Source organism: Sinocyclocheilus grahami, unplaced genomic scaffold, assembly GCF_001515645.1.
Source record: "Sinocyclocheilus grahami isolate Dianchi unplaced genomic scaffold, SAMN03320097.WGS_v1.1 scaffold115.1, whole genome shotgun sequence".
Lineage (NCBI taxonomy): Eukaryota > Metazoa > Chordata > Actinopteri > Cypriniformes > Cyprinidae > Sinocyclocheilus > Sinocyclocheilus grahami.
Window position 1 is genome coordinate 714,968 of NW_015505294.1, and position 17,807 is coordinate 732,774.

A 17,807-nucleotide genomic window follows, 5' to 3' on the forward strand; every position below is an offset into this window, starting at 1 on the left:
ATACAGTAAAAACATTAAGGTTTGCAAAGGGGTGACAAATTTCTGGAAACTTTCCCAAAATTCCCAGAAGGTTTTTTTTCTACATTTCTGGAATCTTTCCGAAATTTACTGGAAATCTTCCACCTTTTTGCAACCCTACTCTGGGCGGACACAGTAACGGGCAGTGTACTCTGCTGAAGTGTCCTGTACCTGGTTTCCTGTAGTTGGTGTAACAGCGCTGCTCTCAGGGGTGCTGGCGAGGGCCAGAGCGGTGGCCAGCTCACTTTGAGTGATGGGTCTGGGGCCCACGGCGCCGTTATAACCGAGCGAAGCTGGCCTCATGCCGGCCAAACCACTAGCAAGAGTGGACAGCCCACCGCGATTCCCCTACAGATGATAAACTGGCTTAGGATCCAATACTGTTAATGCACTATTCCTAATGAAGAACAGTAAATCATGACAAACCGACTGGAAGTCCTCCTCGTCATCAGACATGCCTTCAAAGAGGAAACCTCCTGTAGATTAAAAAAAGTTTATGCATAAAAACTTCTATGGATCTCCAAATGACCCATCACATTATGTAAATGGTGGGCAATTTTTCACTTAAACTGCGTTTAAATGGACACCCACCTGGCATGTCGCTGTAAGAGCTAGAAGACACGTTTCTGGAGGAGCTGGCGCTCTGTTGGGGCGGCACGCTGCCAGCCACCGAGTGCAGCACCAGGATGATGGCATTTACCAGTGCCGGGTGGGAACTGGCCAATCTGGTGAGACAGTTAAGCTCAGGGTATCGTTTGCTTTAACCCAAAGTGCACCACATGATTCAAATGCCACATTCTGAGGCGGTTAAACCTCGGATTCAACAGGAAGTCAACACGATATGGTGTTCACAACTGTTCTACCATGTGACATCAGCCAAAAGTTGTTTTAAAAACAAAATAAATAATTTATTGTTATTAATTATTATAAAATCAGTACCAGACAAACTTGACTGCTTATGCTTTAAATAAGACAAAAATAAATTCAATCCAAATATGATTTTTTTTATTAATTGTATTATTATTATTATTTCAACATTGATTAATTAATCATAATAACATAATAATAATAATAAATATTATTATAACATTACTGATTTAATACTAATATTATTATTATTAATAGAAGCGATATTAATAATTATATTTATTATTATAATACTGATTAATTAATAATAACATTATTGATTTATTTCATATTTATTATATTATTGTTATATTATTATTATTATTGCATTAGTTAATATATTATTGGGGATAATGTATATTGGGGATAACATTATTAATAATGAAACATTATTTCAACATTGATTAATTAATAATAATAACATAATAATAATAATAGTTTAGTGGTAGTTGTATTCCTAATAGTAATATTAATTATAATTTTATTATAATACTGATTAATTAATTAATAATAACGTTATGTATTTATTATTATATATTATATTATATATTTGATTACAATAATTATTAGTGTATTATATCCGTTAATAAATTATTGCATTATCAATTCATAACAATATTACTGATTTTTTATTATTATTATTGATGTATTATTATTATTATTTTACATATAACATTGATTTATTGATGATGATGATGATTATTATTATGTTTATTATGAATTACTTAATATGATTATTGTTGTTTTTCTTATTAGTAATAGTAATAATAATTGTTAATATTACTAATAAGAAAACATCAACAACAATTATTATTAATATTTATTAGTTTATAATAACCCATTTATTTGTTGTTGCTGTTGTATTATTATTTTTTACATAAAACTATTTATTATTGTTGTTTTTCTTATAATTAGTACTACTAATAATAATCTTATTTATTCATTTATTTTGGATCAGTTGTATGTAATGATGCTCACTCACGTGTCAAGCATGTTTGGGTCAGTGAATTGTATGAAGAGGTCTTTGTCTTGAAGAACCCCTAAAAATACAGTCAATAAACATGAATAAGTCTTCAACACGCCTCATATCACAAATCACCTCTGCCTGCAATCATACAGTACCCAGAGCCACAGGATCGCTGCTCAGCCCAGGTGTCGCCACGATGATCTGGTCGAGGGATTCCTTGTTGTTCAGCATCTTGAACACCTGGAATGAGTGAACCGCTACTCAAACATGTTCCCAAGGATCCAGAACCAGCAGCAGAGACACTCATGGTCAGAAGTGAATCTGTATGCTGCTCTAGTCAACCTACCGAGTCTCTGTATGCAGTGCTAACCTACCGAGTCTCTGTATGCAGTGCTGGTGTGAAGAGCGGCCTGCAAGACACGGAACTCCCTCGCAGCCGCAACCTTGTCCACTGGCTCTATAGGAGAACATACAGGAAATAATAATGGACTGTATTCAGGGTGCACTTTTGTCTTTTTGGAACTTGCCAGTGTCCATCTTTATCTCCATTCTTTGTGTTCCACTGAAGGCCGTAAACACGACTCACCAGGATGGATCTCAGGCTCAGGCCAACACTTTCTCAGGATGTGCACTGTGGATCCCGACTGAATCCCATAGGACTCCAGAGTCAAGTCATCCTTTAACTTTCTGCCACAGTACACCAATTCTGTAATGCATAAAGATAATGGGAAACTGTTTGCAATCTTGTCAAGATTCCTCTAGGGCAGGGGTGCACAAACTCGGTCCTGGAGGGCCGGTGTCCTGCAGAGTTTAGCTCCAACCCCAATCAAACACACCTGAAGCTAATCAAGCTCTTACTAGGCATACTAGAAACTTCCAGTCAGGTGTGTTGAGGCAAGCTGGAGCTAAACTCTGCAGGACACCGGCCCTCCAGGACCGAGTTTGGACACCCCTGCTCTAGGGGTTATTCCCAGAATTGATTAATTATTTTATTTTAATTTTTTATTTTTGGAAACATGAAACTCTTTTGAAGTGTCTTTAGATTTCATCACAAAAGGGACACATTTAAGTTTTTAAAAGTCATAGTTCCAGCTTGATGACTTAAATTCTATTATATATTGTTATATTATATTATATTATATATAAAAAATTTTAACAAATGAGATACACCCCATTAAGGGGAAAAAATTGTCTAATAGACTTACAATATAAACCTAAAATAATATGTCCCTTATTTGTCCCTTGTAATATTAGTTATATTTTGTTGATAATGTTAAAAACAAAACTTGTGAAATTTACTATTTAAACCATAAAATTACATCCTACTAGTAAGATTGGTAACATTTTACTTTAAATATATAATGCTTTTTAATTATGTCTTGTAATGCACCTTATAATGCATTTATATGAACTATTACACAGTTATAATACATTTAATACCTATAAATTATTCTTAAGTAACCAATAGAAAAATGCAGCAGTAAATCTGCAAATAATATAATGATTTTAACTTTGGTTGCAATTATTTATGAAAAGATTGAATGCCTCTCTTTAAAAAAAAAAAGAAGCTATTACTTAGTAGGATAATTTTTTTTATTAATAACAGTTGGGATATAATAAATAAATATTAATAAAGCTGGAATAGAAACTAGTAATTATTAAGTTATTAGTAACCAGGAAATAAGTAGAGTACTATTACCCAATGAACAGTTACTAGCAAAATTATAATTGATACCGGCGACAATTGCAATACAAACTAGACAAAAGTGATTAGTTCATATCTGAACCACAAAGAATTCAAAGCATTTTGTTAACATATTGATATAGCAAAGGAACATTTATCTTTGATTATCATAGTAACTACTAGCAAAACAATAAGTACACTAATATCTCATAAATAGACAATAAAATTGAAAAGATAGTCACCAAATAATTTTTTTTAAATAATATAAATTAATAAGCGCTAGTAAAATAACAGTAAATAATAAGCGCTAGTAAAATAACAGTAAATAATAAGCGCTAGTAAAATAACAGTATTAAGTATAATTAATAAGTAACCCTTATTTAGCTACCTAATTACCTTTTAATGATTTTAATTTGATTTTGAAGTCCACATCAAATTATAACATTATAAATAAAGGCGCAGTGTTTTTAATCAGTTCAAATGTGACAGCATTAATGCCATACTGTCGTCTAATATTACAATGATAATATTACATATTATATGTTACCTGCTATAACATATAAGTATATAAGAAATTAAAAGCTTTTTACTGGTGGTGGTTGACGAGAGACCCCACATGATTGTAGAGCGCTTTGGGTGTGCGGCTATACAAATGCACCATTCATTCATTCATTCATACCTATGAGCTCAGGGTCTGGTATGGCATGTGGGATGTGAGCCGACAGCAGCTGCTTGAGAGCGGAGACCCGATACTCTCCGGGAGGAGCATCTCCAGGCTCGGTCTCTGGGAGCCGCAGCACTGACTTGGGAAGAGAAGGCTGGTCCAGCAGCTTGAGAGACAGACGCCACTGTGACAGCGCCATTGAGCTCCACGGACTAGAGATGAGGCGCTGTCTTTGGCAACGCACAGAAACGACGAATATATCTATCAATCTTGTAAACGCTGTCTGTCTTTGAAATAAACAGTATCATGCGACTGTTTTCATCCGCGCGCCATGACGTCACGCAGGAAAGATGGCCGTTCTGGGAATTGTAGTTTTCCTGATGTGTGTACAGACTGTAGTTCTCGCGTGTGAACAGAGAGGGCAGTGTATGGAGGACGAAACCTGCAAAAACAATAAAAATGCAAATACATAAATAAATGTGTGTATAAATACACAAATTCTTGTTTAAATACATATAGAAATAATTAAACGTGATTAAAGTAGGCAAATAAATAAAATAAATTGGTGGGCAAATGGAAAATGTTTAAGGAAATGCCTATTTATTTTCCTTTGATCACTTATTTATTTCTGAATGTAGTCCCGCATTTATTTTTCCTCTGCACAACATGCTAATGAGAGGGTGTCAACCGTGGACTTGGTCGGGTCTTGTGATAGCTGGGGGCGCGGCTTTCCCGCTGACCGGAGATGCATGGTGTAAATCCAGTATAGCCCAGTAAAGTCACTTTTGCCGTTCAACAGAGCAAGATACATAGAAAAATTGAGCCGTATTGTCCGTACAGTATCTGTGACTTTACAAACGACCCGACGGAATGGCCAGAGGTGTCATTTCCCGGCACTCGATATTCGCAAATCTAGGGACCGTTTCTAAAGTTACATACGACATTTGTATACACTTTTCTAACTTCAATAGCATTTGAGGAAAATTACTTACAGTAACACAACCAACTGTGAAGTGGTCGTGTAGGCCTCAGTTATAATGTGCACCTTTTAGATTTTTGATATTTATTGAAATAAACTGTCAATTCATATCTACACTGTAAAAAACTTAGTGTAGAAATTACAGTAACTAACTGACAACGGTTCGCTGTAAAAATAAAAATAAGAGCTGTTAATCAACTGTAGAGAACTGTAAATTGACAGTTCATTACTGGCAGCAACCACAGCTGCCAGTATTCTACTGTTATTTTCAGGATGTCATGCCAATAAAGCAATATGAATTGAACTGAGTTGAAATTAATAATTGATTACTAAGCAATTAAATTAGATTATTATCTTTCTTTCTTTTTTCAGATCGAATGCCATCAATGCAGGAGGCGGTTTCATGTGCCTTCCAGTGACAGACAGCCAGTTCAAGAGGGCTCAAAAGGTTGACTGGAAGTGCTGCCTATGTAAATAGTTTTAAATTCTGCAAATCATCTAATATATTACAGTTCTTTAATGTAAAGTTTCAGGTTTGGGTTGGGAGAGGGCATTGGGAAAATTAAAAATATGAAGTTACACAGTTGTCATTATTTTCTTTTTCCATTGTTATTTAATGGAACTGCTAATTTTACAATTTGTGCATATAGTTTTACAGTAACTGAAAAGTGAAGCAAACCAATTACAGTCAACTTTACAGTATAACAGTATATTTTCTATTGTTTTAAAATGCATTACTCAAGAAAGGACCAAAAAATGAATACAATAATAAAATATTTTACAGTTAAACAATATTACACTGTAAATACATTTACAGCAAGTTAAATGACACGGTAAAATAAAATACAGTATTTTTGCTACAAAATAAAATTACAGTAAGTTACGAGTGGACTGCTGCCTGTTAGTTACTGTAATTTCTACAGGAAGTTTCATTTACAGTGTAGATATTAATTCACCATTTATTTTAATAAATATCAAAAATCTAAAAGGTGTGCATTATAGTTGACACTTACATGAACACTTTACAGTTGGTTTTATGACTGAGTCATTCTCCTCAAATGCTATTGAGCTTTAAATTATGGCATAATTTGTGCTTGAGCCCATATTCGTAAAGAAAAAAATTGCAATATTTACATATGATTTGACCGTTTATTTTAATAAATATCAAAAATCTAAAAGGTGTGCATTATAACTGAGAACTACATGAACATGTTACAGTTGGTTGTGTTACTGTAAGTCATTCTCCTCAAATGCTATTGAGTTTTAAATTATGATTTATATTTTGTGTCTGAGCCCATTCGGTAGTGAAATAAACAACATATTTATATATGATTTGACAGTTTATTTCAATAAATATCTGAGACCATTATAACTGAGACCTACACGACCACTTCACAGTTGGTTGTGTTACCGTAAGTAATTTTCCTCAAATGCTATTGAAGTTAGAAAAGTGTAAACCAATGTTGTATGTAACTTTAGAAACGGTCCCTAGATTTGCGAATATCGAGTGCCGGGAAATGACACCTCTGGCCATTCCGTCGGGTCGTTTGTAAAGTCACAGATACTATATGGACAATACGGCTCAATTTTTCTATGTATCTTGCTCTGTTGAACGGCAAAAGTGACTTTACTGGGCTATACTGGATTTACACCATGCATCTCCTGTCAGCGGGAAAGCCGCGCCCCCAGCTATCACAAGACCCGACCAAGTCCATGGTTGACACCCTCTCATTAGCATGTTGTGCAGAGGAAAAATAAATGCGGGACTACATTCAGAAATAATTGAGTGATCAAAGGAAAATAGTTAGGATGAGTTTAGCATTTCCTTAAACATTTTCCATTTGTCCACCAATTTATTTTATTTATTTGCCTACTTTAATCACACGTTTAATTATTTCCATATGTATTTAAACAAGAATTTGTGTATGTATACACACATTTATTTATTTATTTGCATATTTATTTATTTATTTGTGTATTTATTTATTTATTGTTTTTGCAGGTTTCGTCCTCCATACATAATAGGCTACTTTGAAGTAAACGCTTTGTGTTTTTTCCCAAAATGTTCCGAGTCACTTATATGTCATATTGTAATGAATGTAATGTAATGAATAGCCTGCTAAAGGTGCACAGCCTGTTTTGTTCCTTGGAACGTATCTGCTCTTTTCACAAACCAACTGGGCAAAGCTAGCATTAGCGGTTAGCATTTATTAACCTCAATGGCGGTTGCTCCGTTATGAATCCCCGGTAAATACCGTGTGTAATTTCAAATCTGTCATTTTTGCTCGTTGGCACAAGTATAGTAAGGACATCTACCAGTAGGGGCTATAACTACACCATACTAACACCAGGTTCACCTACTGTATAATAAATAATGCTAAATGAGCAGTTTCAGCTAGAAACGATATAAAACACCTTGCTTACCACTCAAATTTAGTCTTTCAAAGGTAGCATTAGCAATAATCTTAAATCTATGACTGTTTGCTTTATATTCATTCATGCATTCATTCCTTTCCACTATGCTTTGTTTGGATCAGTTCTTTAATTTCCAAGCTCTCATATCCATCAGTTCTCGGTGCTAGTCGGGGTTTTAGTGAGGTAGGACTGTGTTTGTGCTGTCAGTGACAGATGGTCTCTTGGCTGGATACGCTTCTCGGAGAGCGCCAGTCTTCACTGAGCTCCTCCACTGACAGAGCCTGAGGGAATCAGGACACACCAGTTATGACGGGGATAGAGCAAGCGTCCAGACATTTCACACCCTGCGAAGAGACGCCCTGTTCAGCCAGAGCCGGTGAAACGTGGCTCCACTACAAAGGGACATCACTTTGGGCTTGTCTAAAGATCAAGACAAGTCTGAAAGTCTGTGCCGTGCAGATTAGAGGAACTGTGGCCGCTTCCAAACTACCACAGTGACCACTCAGACTTTGGTCATTTTGAAGTGGAAATCAGACGCCCTCATTGTAGCAGGAGACTAGGAGAATTTTTGACATTTTACTTCAGAATAATGGCTATGTCCTCTGGTTTGACATGCCATACTCCATTATTTCAAACATTATCTTTTTGTGAACATTATGCACACAACTCATTTTAACTTATAGAAATTGAGAGACTCATAGAATATTTGTATTTGTACGATTTGTACGAAAAAAAATCAAAAGTCGAGAAAACATGAAAGTTTAAGGCAACCAGCCTCAGGAGATTTTTGAGATTTCTCAACGTTTTGTTGTATAAACTGAATACAAGAAGTTGAGAGAACTTTCATGTTTTCTCGACTTTTGATTTTTTACAGTGTAGAGAATACACATGCACGCACGCACGCACGCACACAGACACACACACACACACACACACACACACGCACGCACACACACAGACCCACACACACACACACAAACTAATAAAAATTACAAAAAGAAATAAAAACACACAACAAAATTACAAAAAGAAAAATTTTAATTAACATTTTCATTACCTGAAATGAAATAAAATATTTAAAAAATTAACTTATTTTATTTCATCTATAGTTTCCACGCAATATTTCTCACTTAGTACAACTAAAACTGAAATAAAATGAATAAAATCTGTATTATATGCATTTTTTTAAAGAAAGAAAGAAAAGAGAAAATGATGCAAAGTGATGCTTGTTAATATATTTACTTTGCGAAAAGCTAGATTTTAAGAAAACAACTTTTAGGTTTTTTCATATTTGGCAGCTTAATGGAGTTGTCAGATATTTTTTATGAACACTATCTTGGTCTTAGATATTTATTTTAAAATTTCTCAGAAAAAAAAACAGAAAATTGACCAAAAATTACATATATTTATATATATATTAACAATTAAAAATAACTGTTCTCAATTTAAATATAGTTTAATTTAATTCATTTGAATAATTACCATTATTATGTATTTGAAAGAAGTCTCATACATATTATTATGTATACACGCACACACACACACACACACAACTTAATATATATATTACATTAATCATATTATAATTATATTTTGTATTATAATTTCAAATAACTTTTCTATTTTAATATATTTTGAGAAATAATTAATTGGAATAAGTACCCTTTTAATGTTTTTGAAATAAGTTTCATATATATATATATATATATATATATATACACAGACACACACATAAACGTGTGTGTATATATATCTGTGTGTGTGTGTGTGTGTGTCTGTGTGTGTGTGTGTGTAAATATATAAATGTAAATATATATATATATATATGAAGTTCAGATTTTTGATTACAGATTTTGTTATCTTGGTAAATTTGAAAATTTGAGACATTGTTGGTCTTTGTCTCACGAGAAAATTCTGAGATGCAGAGGAGATAATAGAACGTCTCATATAGCTGTTTACTTTTGCTCTTGTTCTGAAGCTTGAATGTTGCCATCCTTGAAACAAGCTCTTTTCTCAGTCACGGTACTTACTGTAAGGAAAAGTGTGAGAGTGTCATGAAAGTGTCCATGAGCGTATCGTGCAGCGTGTTTGCGATGTGATGCTTGATGGAGTCTCTTCCAGTAAGGTCACTTTGCATTCACATCACACAGTACAGCTTGATTAATGGAGAGGCTGAGGAAGGGATTCTTTAATTTGATTAATTAGGCTCAAGACCTTGTCTGCAGAGGTCTGATGAGAATTGAATATAAGCATTCTGAAGAGCCTCGAAACCCGCATTAAGGGATCCTTATATATGGAATAAATGAACATTATGTGTCAGTCAGGAAACTCAATGAATGAGGGAGAAGCTAATGGGTTTGATTACAAGCGACCCCATTAAAACTTTTGTCCCAGTTTGGCCCCATGTGCATGAAGAGATTAGTGACTGAGATACAACTAATGCACTATCATTATCCTCATAAGCAAGCTTAATATCATGAGGGCCTTGCCCAATGATGCCACAATTATCATGATTAACACAGGTTTCATAGGAAAGAGGAAGGAACGTTTCTGTTTAGCTTTATGGCACGGTACATTACGTTTGATAGCTCAAGTTCTTGTACTAACCAAACTATGAAAGCTAGTCTCTGCTATGGGACAAAAAAAACAATAAAAAAAGGTAATTGTGACTTTTTATCTCACAATTCAGACTTTTTCTCGCAAGTGTGAGTTTATGTCTCAAAATTCAGACATTTTTCTCACAATTATGAGTTTATATCTCAAAATTCAGACTTTTTTCTCACAATTATGAGTTTATATCTCACAATCCTGACTTTTTTCTCACAGTTGTGAGTTCAGATCTCACAATTCAAAATGTTTTTCTCAAGATTGAGTTAGCTCAGTACTGATCTAGTCTCTGCTATGGGACAAAAAAAACAATTAAAAAAGGTAATTGTGACTTTTTATCTCACAATTCAGACATTTTCTTGCAAGTGTGAGTTTATATCTCACAATTCAAACTTTTTTTCTTACAATAGTGAGTTTATGTCTCAAAATTCAGACATTTTTCTCACAATTACGAGTTTATATCTCACAATTCAGACATTTTTCTCACAATTACGAGTTTATATCTCACAATTCAGACATTTTTCTTGCAATTGTGAGTTTATATCTCACAATTGACCGTTCACAGGAGCTTGATTGACAGGCAATCTGACCAATCAGAACGTGGATATTATGTGTCGCCGTTGCTATCCGCCATCTTGTCCAGTGCACAGTTGTTGTACAGTGTGACAAAAATGATGCTATATTGATGTGCGCATGCCAGTAGAAGCCGTGTCCCTTCTAGCCTTAACCACAAATCATTAACTTCGGTGGATTCAACTTAAAATGGTGTGTTCCACGGCTGAAATAAAATACGTTCTGATGTTGATTCATGTTTATTTCGTGCTTTAAAGTACATATGAAAAGATCGGTTCACGTGTTTGAACTGAGGCAATACAGTGATCTGTCAAGACACGTTAAAGAGTCACAAAACGGTATTTATTCTTTGAATTTATTGAAAAAATGACCAAATTTGAAAGCTGAGAGTCCTGAGACCTTGTACCAGGAGTAACCTGCTCTGTCTTGTCTGTCGGTGTGTTGTCAGTTGCCTCTTTGCTCTGCGATGTAGTTTTCACTGCATGAGAACATGAGTAGTGTGAGAGCGACATTGTTGGTCGGAGATAGCAACAGTAACTAATGGTGCATGGGCGGGTCTTTGTGAACGGTCAATTCCGACTTTATCACAATTTTGAGTTTTTATCTCACAATTCAGACTTTTTTCTTGCAATAGTGAGTTTTTATTTCAAAATTTTGACTTTTTTCTCACAATTTTGAGTTTTTATCTCACAATTCTGACTTTTTTCTTGCAATAGTGAGTTTTTATCTCACAATTCTGACTTTTTTCTTGCAATAGTGAGTTTTTATCTCACAATTCTGACTTTTTTTCTCACAATTTTGAGTTTATATCTCACAGTCCTGACTTTTTTCTCGCAATTGAGACTTCTTTCCTCAAAATTGTGAGATTATATCTCACAATTCATACTTTTTTCTTGCAATTACGAGTTTATATCTCACAATTCATACTTTTTTCCTGCAATTACGAGTTTATATCTCACAATTCATACTTTTTTCTCGCAATTACGAGTTTATATCTCACAATTCAGACTTTTTTTCAACATTGTGAGTTTATATCTCACAATTCTTGTTTGATTCTCATAATTTAGTTTATATTTCAAAATTCTGATTTTTTTTCTCACAGTTGTGAGTTTATATCACAACTGGGAATTTTTTTCTCAAAATGCAGCGTTTATATCTGAAGATTCAGACTTTTTTCTCACAATTGTGCGTTTATATCATAGACTGTATAAAAACATGGACGTAGTGTCCGTGACGTCACCCGTAGACTTCCGTTTTGAAGCCTAAAGTGGGCGGAGCCAGTCGAAGCCACGCCCACCTAGTCGACGGTGCTGACAGCACCTGTCACTCAAGTGGCCACGCCCTTAATTATGCAGAACTTTAAGGCTTAATATAATTTAAACGGATGAGTTATAAAAAAAGTCACCCCCTCACAGTTGTCATGAAGGACAAAATTAGCTATATAGACCAAAATAATTTTTTGAACCAGGCTGTAAACGTTTTTTTCTGCTGTAAGGTTGGGCATTTTAACATGGGGAGTCTATGGGACTGACTCTCTTTTGCAGCCAGCCTCTAGCGGCCAGTCGATGAATTACAGTTTAAGTCACTTCCGTGTTGGCTTCAGGAGAGAGAGGGAGGTTATGTTGCTAATGATGTTGTGATGTTGTTGTGTGATGGTGTTATTAATGATGTAAAACTTTGTCATAAATTCAAATACACAATGACATTACTCAAACTAATTGGCCATCTCAGCAAAAAATATCATTTGAAATTAGATTTGTTTGTTTATCATATCTTTTATTTGTAAGAGTAATATAAATGCAATAAATATATATTTTCTAAATTCCATTTTTTTTTTTTAATTGAGACCAAACAATTATACTGTAAACAGAATGTGTTGAAATGATTTGACAAAACTTGTGTGCAAGAGCACTAGTAAACAGGAAAGTTTGGGCATTTTGATGAACAATTAAGAAGTCAAAAAATGTAAAAAGCGAAATATACGGATGAATACGTTTGTTTAACAATTTGATCAACAACATGCATTTGAATTTAATTTTTTCGAATTTTGTTTTCATGCCAACTTTATTACTAAGCCTAACCCAGTATTTTAACTGTTCACTATGATTTTTCCCACAACAGAGTGGAACTACTGAGCTCTGCAAGGTCAATATAAGTGTAAAGATGTTTGCACAGTATCATAAACAACTGTCCAGTAGAGCTCCATGTTCTCTCACAGGCCGACTCTCACAGAGCAAGTCTCAGCTCAAACAGTTTCAGGCACAGAACCAGATTGCAGACAGGCTGTGTCTTGTTGGAAGTCCTTGACATGTAACCAGCTTCCACAGTCTACCGCATATAATCACTAGTGTAACCATTTTAATAGAAACTGCAATAATCCAGTATCAGGAGAAAGGATTCCCTAGTGGAAGGAAATCTGACAAGAACAGCATGAACAGGAGGCTGGTTATAATGTATTTTGGAGTAAAAGAGAATACTCTGTAAGCAGTATGCAGCATTGTGAAACTGTGCAGTTACTATTTCTGTCTGATCGGACTCTTAGAAAGTACGTTGAATGGTGTAAACTAGAGGACTTGTCATTAGCTAAACCCAAAACCATAAAAAATTTAATTACTTAACATAAAATATAAAAAATAAACAAAATGTATTTATTTCAGCTCATTGCCAAGGTAGCATTTCTCATATTTGTTTCGTCGAAGTGCTAAAATAAAAAAAAATTAAATAGGCCCCCCAAAAATGTAAAAGATAAATAAACAATAAAACCGATTATTTTTAATTATTTATATATATGTATATATATGTATGTGTAGATATATATATACCAAAAACATATGTTCAAATAAATAGAAAAAATATTTATTATTATTTAAATTCATCTTTACAAAACTAAAACTAAATTAAAAATTACATCTAATTCAAAAACTATAAATACTAATAGTAAAATAGACTATAGATACTAAAATAACACTCGTGTAAAGAAATCAGGTTGATTTAAAAAAGTTAAAAAAAACAATATTAGCGTTAATAAAAATAATATTAAACCCAGTTCATTTCAATGTTACCACATGAATCAAAGTATATGAAATATATATATATATCTTTTTTTTTTTTTTTTTTTTTACAGTGGTAGATGACAAAAATGTTCCTTTTTGAGTGCACTATTCCTTTAAGACTCCAGTCTTCAACCATGTGTTTGCCTTAGTTATAATTGGTCTCTACTTGTATAGAGGATTAAAAGCTATTCCATATAAAGAACTGCACAGCGTCCCTTGAAGGCAGTTTCAATGATTGGCTTTTTATTATAGATGATTGCATAACAGCCATCTCCAGTTGAAATGGGCCCGAGGTAAAGCTTTATGATTTAGACTCCAATTAAATTACCTCACTCACACTGACAGATGAACTCAGAGCATGGCCTTGTGAGGTCTTTTGAAGAAATGAGCCCACAATGTCAAAGTTCAGATATGGCACGGCTAATGTGTTTGACACTATGGACAGTGAATCTTGCCTCTTAATTAATTTCCTCCGTCTGACCCGCTGTACTGTCGGCACTTATAATTGCAGACACTCCTGGGCATTTTATTCTTATAAAATAGTTCTTAAAGGGACGGTACACCCAAAAATTTAAATTCTGTTATCATTTATTTAGCCATATCTTTTGAAAATGTTATTTTGTTCTTCAGCAAACCCCAAAAGGAGTTATTTATAGACAGGGCTGGAAATGGGGGGGACGCAGGGGGATGGAGTCCGGGGAGTGAATTTCGATGGGGGACGGCGTTTCATTTCCAACTGGTTAGGTTCATTTGGAAATTAAAGGGATTTCTATATTTTATCCATTCAAAAGACTACGAAAGCGATCCCAGTTCAGTTCTGTTTGTATCTATGGTTCGCTGCGCAATGCCGTCTTTTGTGATTGGCCATAATAGCTGCAGACTGCAGCCAATAGAAATGCCTCTCTATCGGTGTCTGTGCTACTCCTCACAGAACAGATGGTGAAAGCAGACTGCAGTTTTTGTCATTCATTATAACAAACAAAGTGTAGAGACGATGTAAACAATAGCTTCAGTGTGCAGTGCAGAGAGCTTCATTCATTCAAATGGAAGTTTGTGAGATCACGATGAACTAAGATGAGTGACAGGGTTTGCAAATGGGAAATTGAATTTATACAACAGTTTTATAAATGTTTTATTTTATACAAAAGTTCATATTAAGTTACTTACATTTTAGGAACACTGTTGTCTGATTGTGCTCTATTTTGTCAACGAAAATAGTTCCAAAGTCACAGCTGAGCCGCTGTGCATCTTCAAGCAAACACAGCGCTGTTTCGTTTATGAATGAATCTGCGTTTTTGAACAAATCTAGTGAGTCAATGATTCAATGACCCATTCATAAAGAGTCACTTGCTTCATTCCTAAATGAATCAGCTGTTTGAACGAATCGATTGAATGAATGATTCAGTGACAAAGACAGTGACTTGCTACCACCTATTGGCGGTTTCAGTTTTATTTTTGAAGTGTAAATTGAGCCATTTAAATAATTTAATATTTCTGTATTCAAAACTTTATATTTAAAACTGTATTGCTATTATGAAATGCATTAATGCCACCTCTGAGTCTTGTCAAAAAGTCTGTAAATATTCCTTAATGCCACATTTGTGCTCTTCTGTGCTGTGCAAAGATGAATTGTTGATGCTGATTTCATTTGACTAGTAACTTATTCTTCCTGATTGTATTTTATTATTTTAATTGAATTTATTGTTTAATTAAAATGTTCGATATAAGTTTATAAATAAAAAAAATGTTGGCACAAAAGATGACATGCATTTAATAAAGTTATAGGAATTACAAAGGTTTAAAAAAAGAAAAAAAACTTTGAGTCAAATATCACTTTATAATGGGAAGGTTAATTTCTGTCAATGATCAGATCACAAGTGCTCCTGAAAAGAAATGTAAGCGGCGTAGAGTCCTTAAGAATGTAAAGTTACCTTTTAAAAACTAATTGCAAACGTTTATGCAAAGTGTAAACTATTAAATATCTAAAAATCATGTAATACTGTACCACTAAATAAGAAGTGTTCTGAGGGCTTAGCTAAACAGGCCAATTAGAGACCATTAATAATAATCATTCTTTCATTTCACTAATCTTTTTTTTTTTATTAAACACAAGGGGTCATTAATGATGCTTACATTATAACATGTGCAAATTCACACACAATGTATCTTTAAAGGGGTCATATGATGTTGCTAAAAAGAACATTATTTGGTGTAATGAAATGCGTTTATGCGGTTTAAGGTTAAAAAACACATTATTTTCCACATACTGTACATTATTGTTTCTCCTCTATGCCCCGCCTTTCTGAAACGCGTCGATTTTTACAAAGCTCATCGGTCTGAAAAGTGAGGTGTGCTGTGATTGGCCAGCTATCCAGTGCGTTGTGATTGGCCGAATACCTCAAGCGTGTGACGGAAATGTTACGCCCCTCACCATACTGTGATGCCCTGTCCGGCCGGAGCGATGATCCAAAAATTAAAACCCATTATAAACGAGGCATTCGTTGCGTCCAGTGGGGACATAATAACGGATTATAATGACTTATACTGTTTTTTTACGTGTTGCGTTGCATCGCGCCGTGTAAACATAAAACCATGCCTGCATTTGTGATCGAAGAAATGACAAACAACAAGCGCTACTCTACACTGTAGGGATCTTATGTATTCACAATCAGCTTGTAACACTCCAAAGAGAAAGGAAAACTCGAAATCGCATCATATGACCCCTTTAATTTGGCCAGAATTGGAAATATCCAAGAAGGTTTAGAGAAAATATGAAATAAGTTTCATGTTATTATAGATCATAAAGGGTTTTATAATTAAATACATCTAATTAAATACAATCTAAAATTACCATTATTATCCCCTCCCCCTTTCCAAGCTAGAGCCCCCCCCCCCAGTGAATTTTGGCCATTTCCACCACTGTTTATACATGTAAAAACATAATCAGATTTTCTTAAGAAAGTGTGAGTGGTGGTTGCCTGGACGTTGTTTTTTGGTTATTCAATGTTATAAATGGGTTTTAGCATGCTGCTTTGCAGTTCTGGCTGGTTTTGAAGTGGTTTCTCGCCCAAATCAAAAGAGCTCAACTCCACTTGTATTTGATCTCTAGATAAAAGAAGTCTACAGATATTTTTACTAATTTTACAGTCCACAGGGCAAGTCTGATTGCGTAGAAAAGTAATAACGCACTTCTTCTCAATAAGCCACACTATTTGAGGCATCATTCATGTTTGTAGTGCAGACCTTGCAGTATGAGCTGCACAGCAAAATGTAACACACTTAGGGGATTGCTCAAATCATTAACCCTAATTATGGCAGTAATGATCCTATATGAGCCTTATATGCAAATATTAGCTTTAGCAACCACCGCTAGTAAATGGATCTTCTTTAAACACTGTAAAAAGCGCTTTTTTTCACTTCTATATTCGTGACAGTGGCTAATGCAGCAGTTTTATTGTCACAGCCATGGTTACTATGGTAAATCTGTGCATACATCACAGGAAAAACAGTTTTACTAATTAACGTCCTGGTGAGAGGAAGATGATTCGGAATGAAGCGTCTGCCAGAAAGTTGTATTCATCATTTTATTCATAATTTACTTGGGGTTTTGTCAGAAATAACAGCCTAATAAAGCACATTATTTATATTCTAGTAATTCTTTGGGGAAGCGTACCGCTAGCTTAATTTAACTGTGTCTATTTACTGCACAGTGTGGGTGTGACCGAAACCAATTCTAACTCTTTAGGGGGCTTTGGACCGAGATGAATGATTGTTTCGATATTGGCATAATCCCTCATAATGAATCCAAACGGTGTTTAAATTGTTCTTTGGAAACTCCATGAGAACAGATGTTTTTTCCATTATCATAAGTATCGACCTAAACATTTCATAAATACAGATGGTACAGTTCAAAATCATTTCAAACTAATTGAAATGATTAG

At 34.4% G+C, this 17,807-nt stretch overlaps 1 protein-coding gene across 1 annotated transcript in view; it reads right to left on the reverse strand.

Annotated features, from left to right (window-relative positions):
• Window positions 1–4,579, reverse strand: part of ubl7a (ubiquitin-like 7a (bone marrow stromal cell-derived)) — an 8,462-nt gene extending 3,883 nt beyond the window's left edge. Inside the window, exons 1-8 of the mRNA XM_016277769.1 lie at window positions 4,255–4,579; window positions 2,478–2,597; window positions 2,266–2,348; window positions 2,047–2,131; window positions 1,907–1,964; window positions 610–743; window positions 445–494; window positions 190–366 (exon numbers count right to left, since the gene is read on the reverse strand). Coding sequence (XP_016133255.1) covers window positions 190–366; window positions 445–494; window positions 610–743; window positions 1,907–1,964; window positions 2,047–2,131; window positions 2,266–2,348; window positions 2,478–2,597; window positions 4,255–4,438 — 891 coding nt within the window. The 5' untranslated portion in view covers window positions 4,439–4,579. The remainder of the gene's footprint in view (window positions 1–189; window positions 367–444; window positions 495–609; window positions 744–1,906; window positions 1,965–2,046; window positions 2,132–2,265; window positions 2,349–2,477; window positions 2,598–4,254) is intronic.
• Window positions 4,580–17,807: the final 13,228 nt, after the last annotated feature.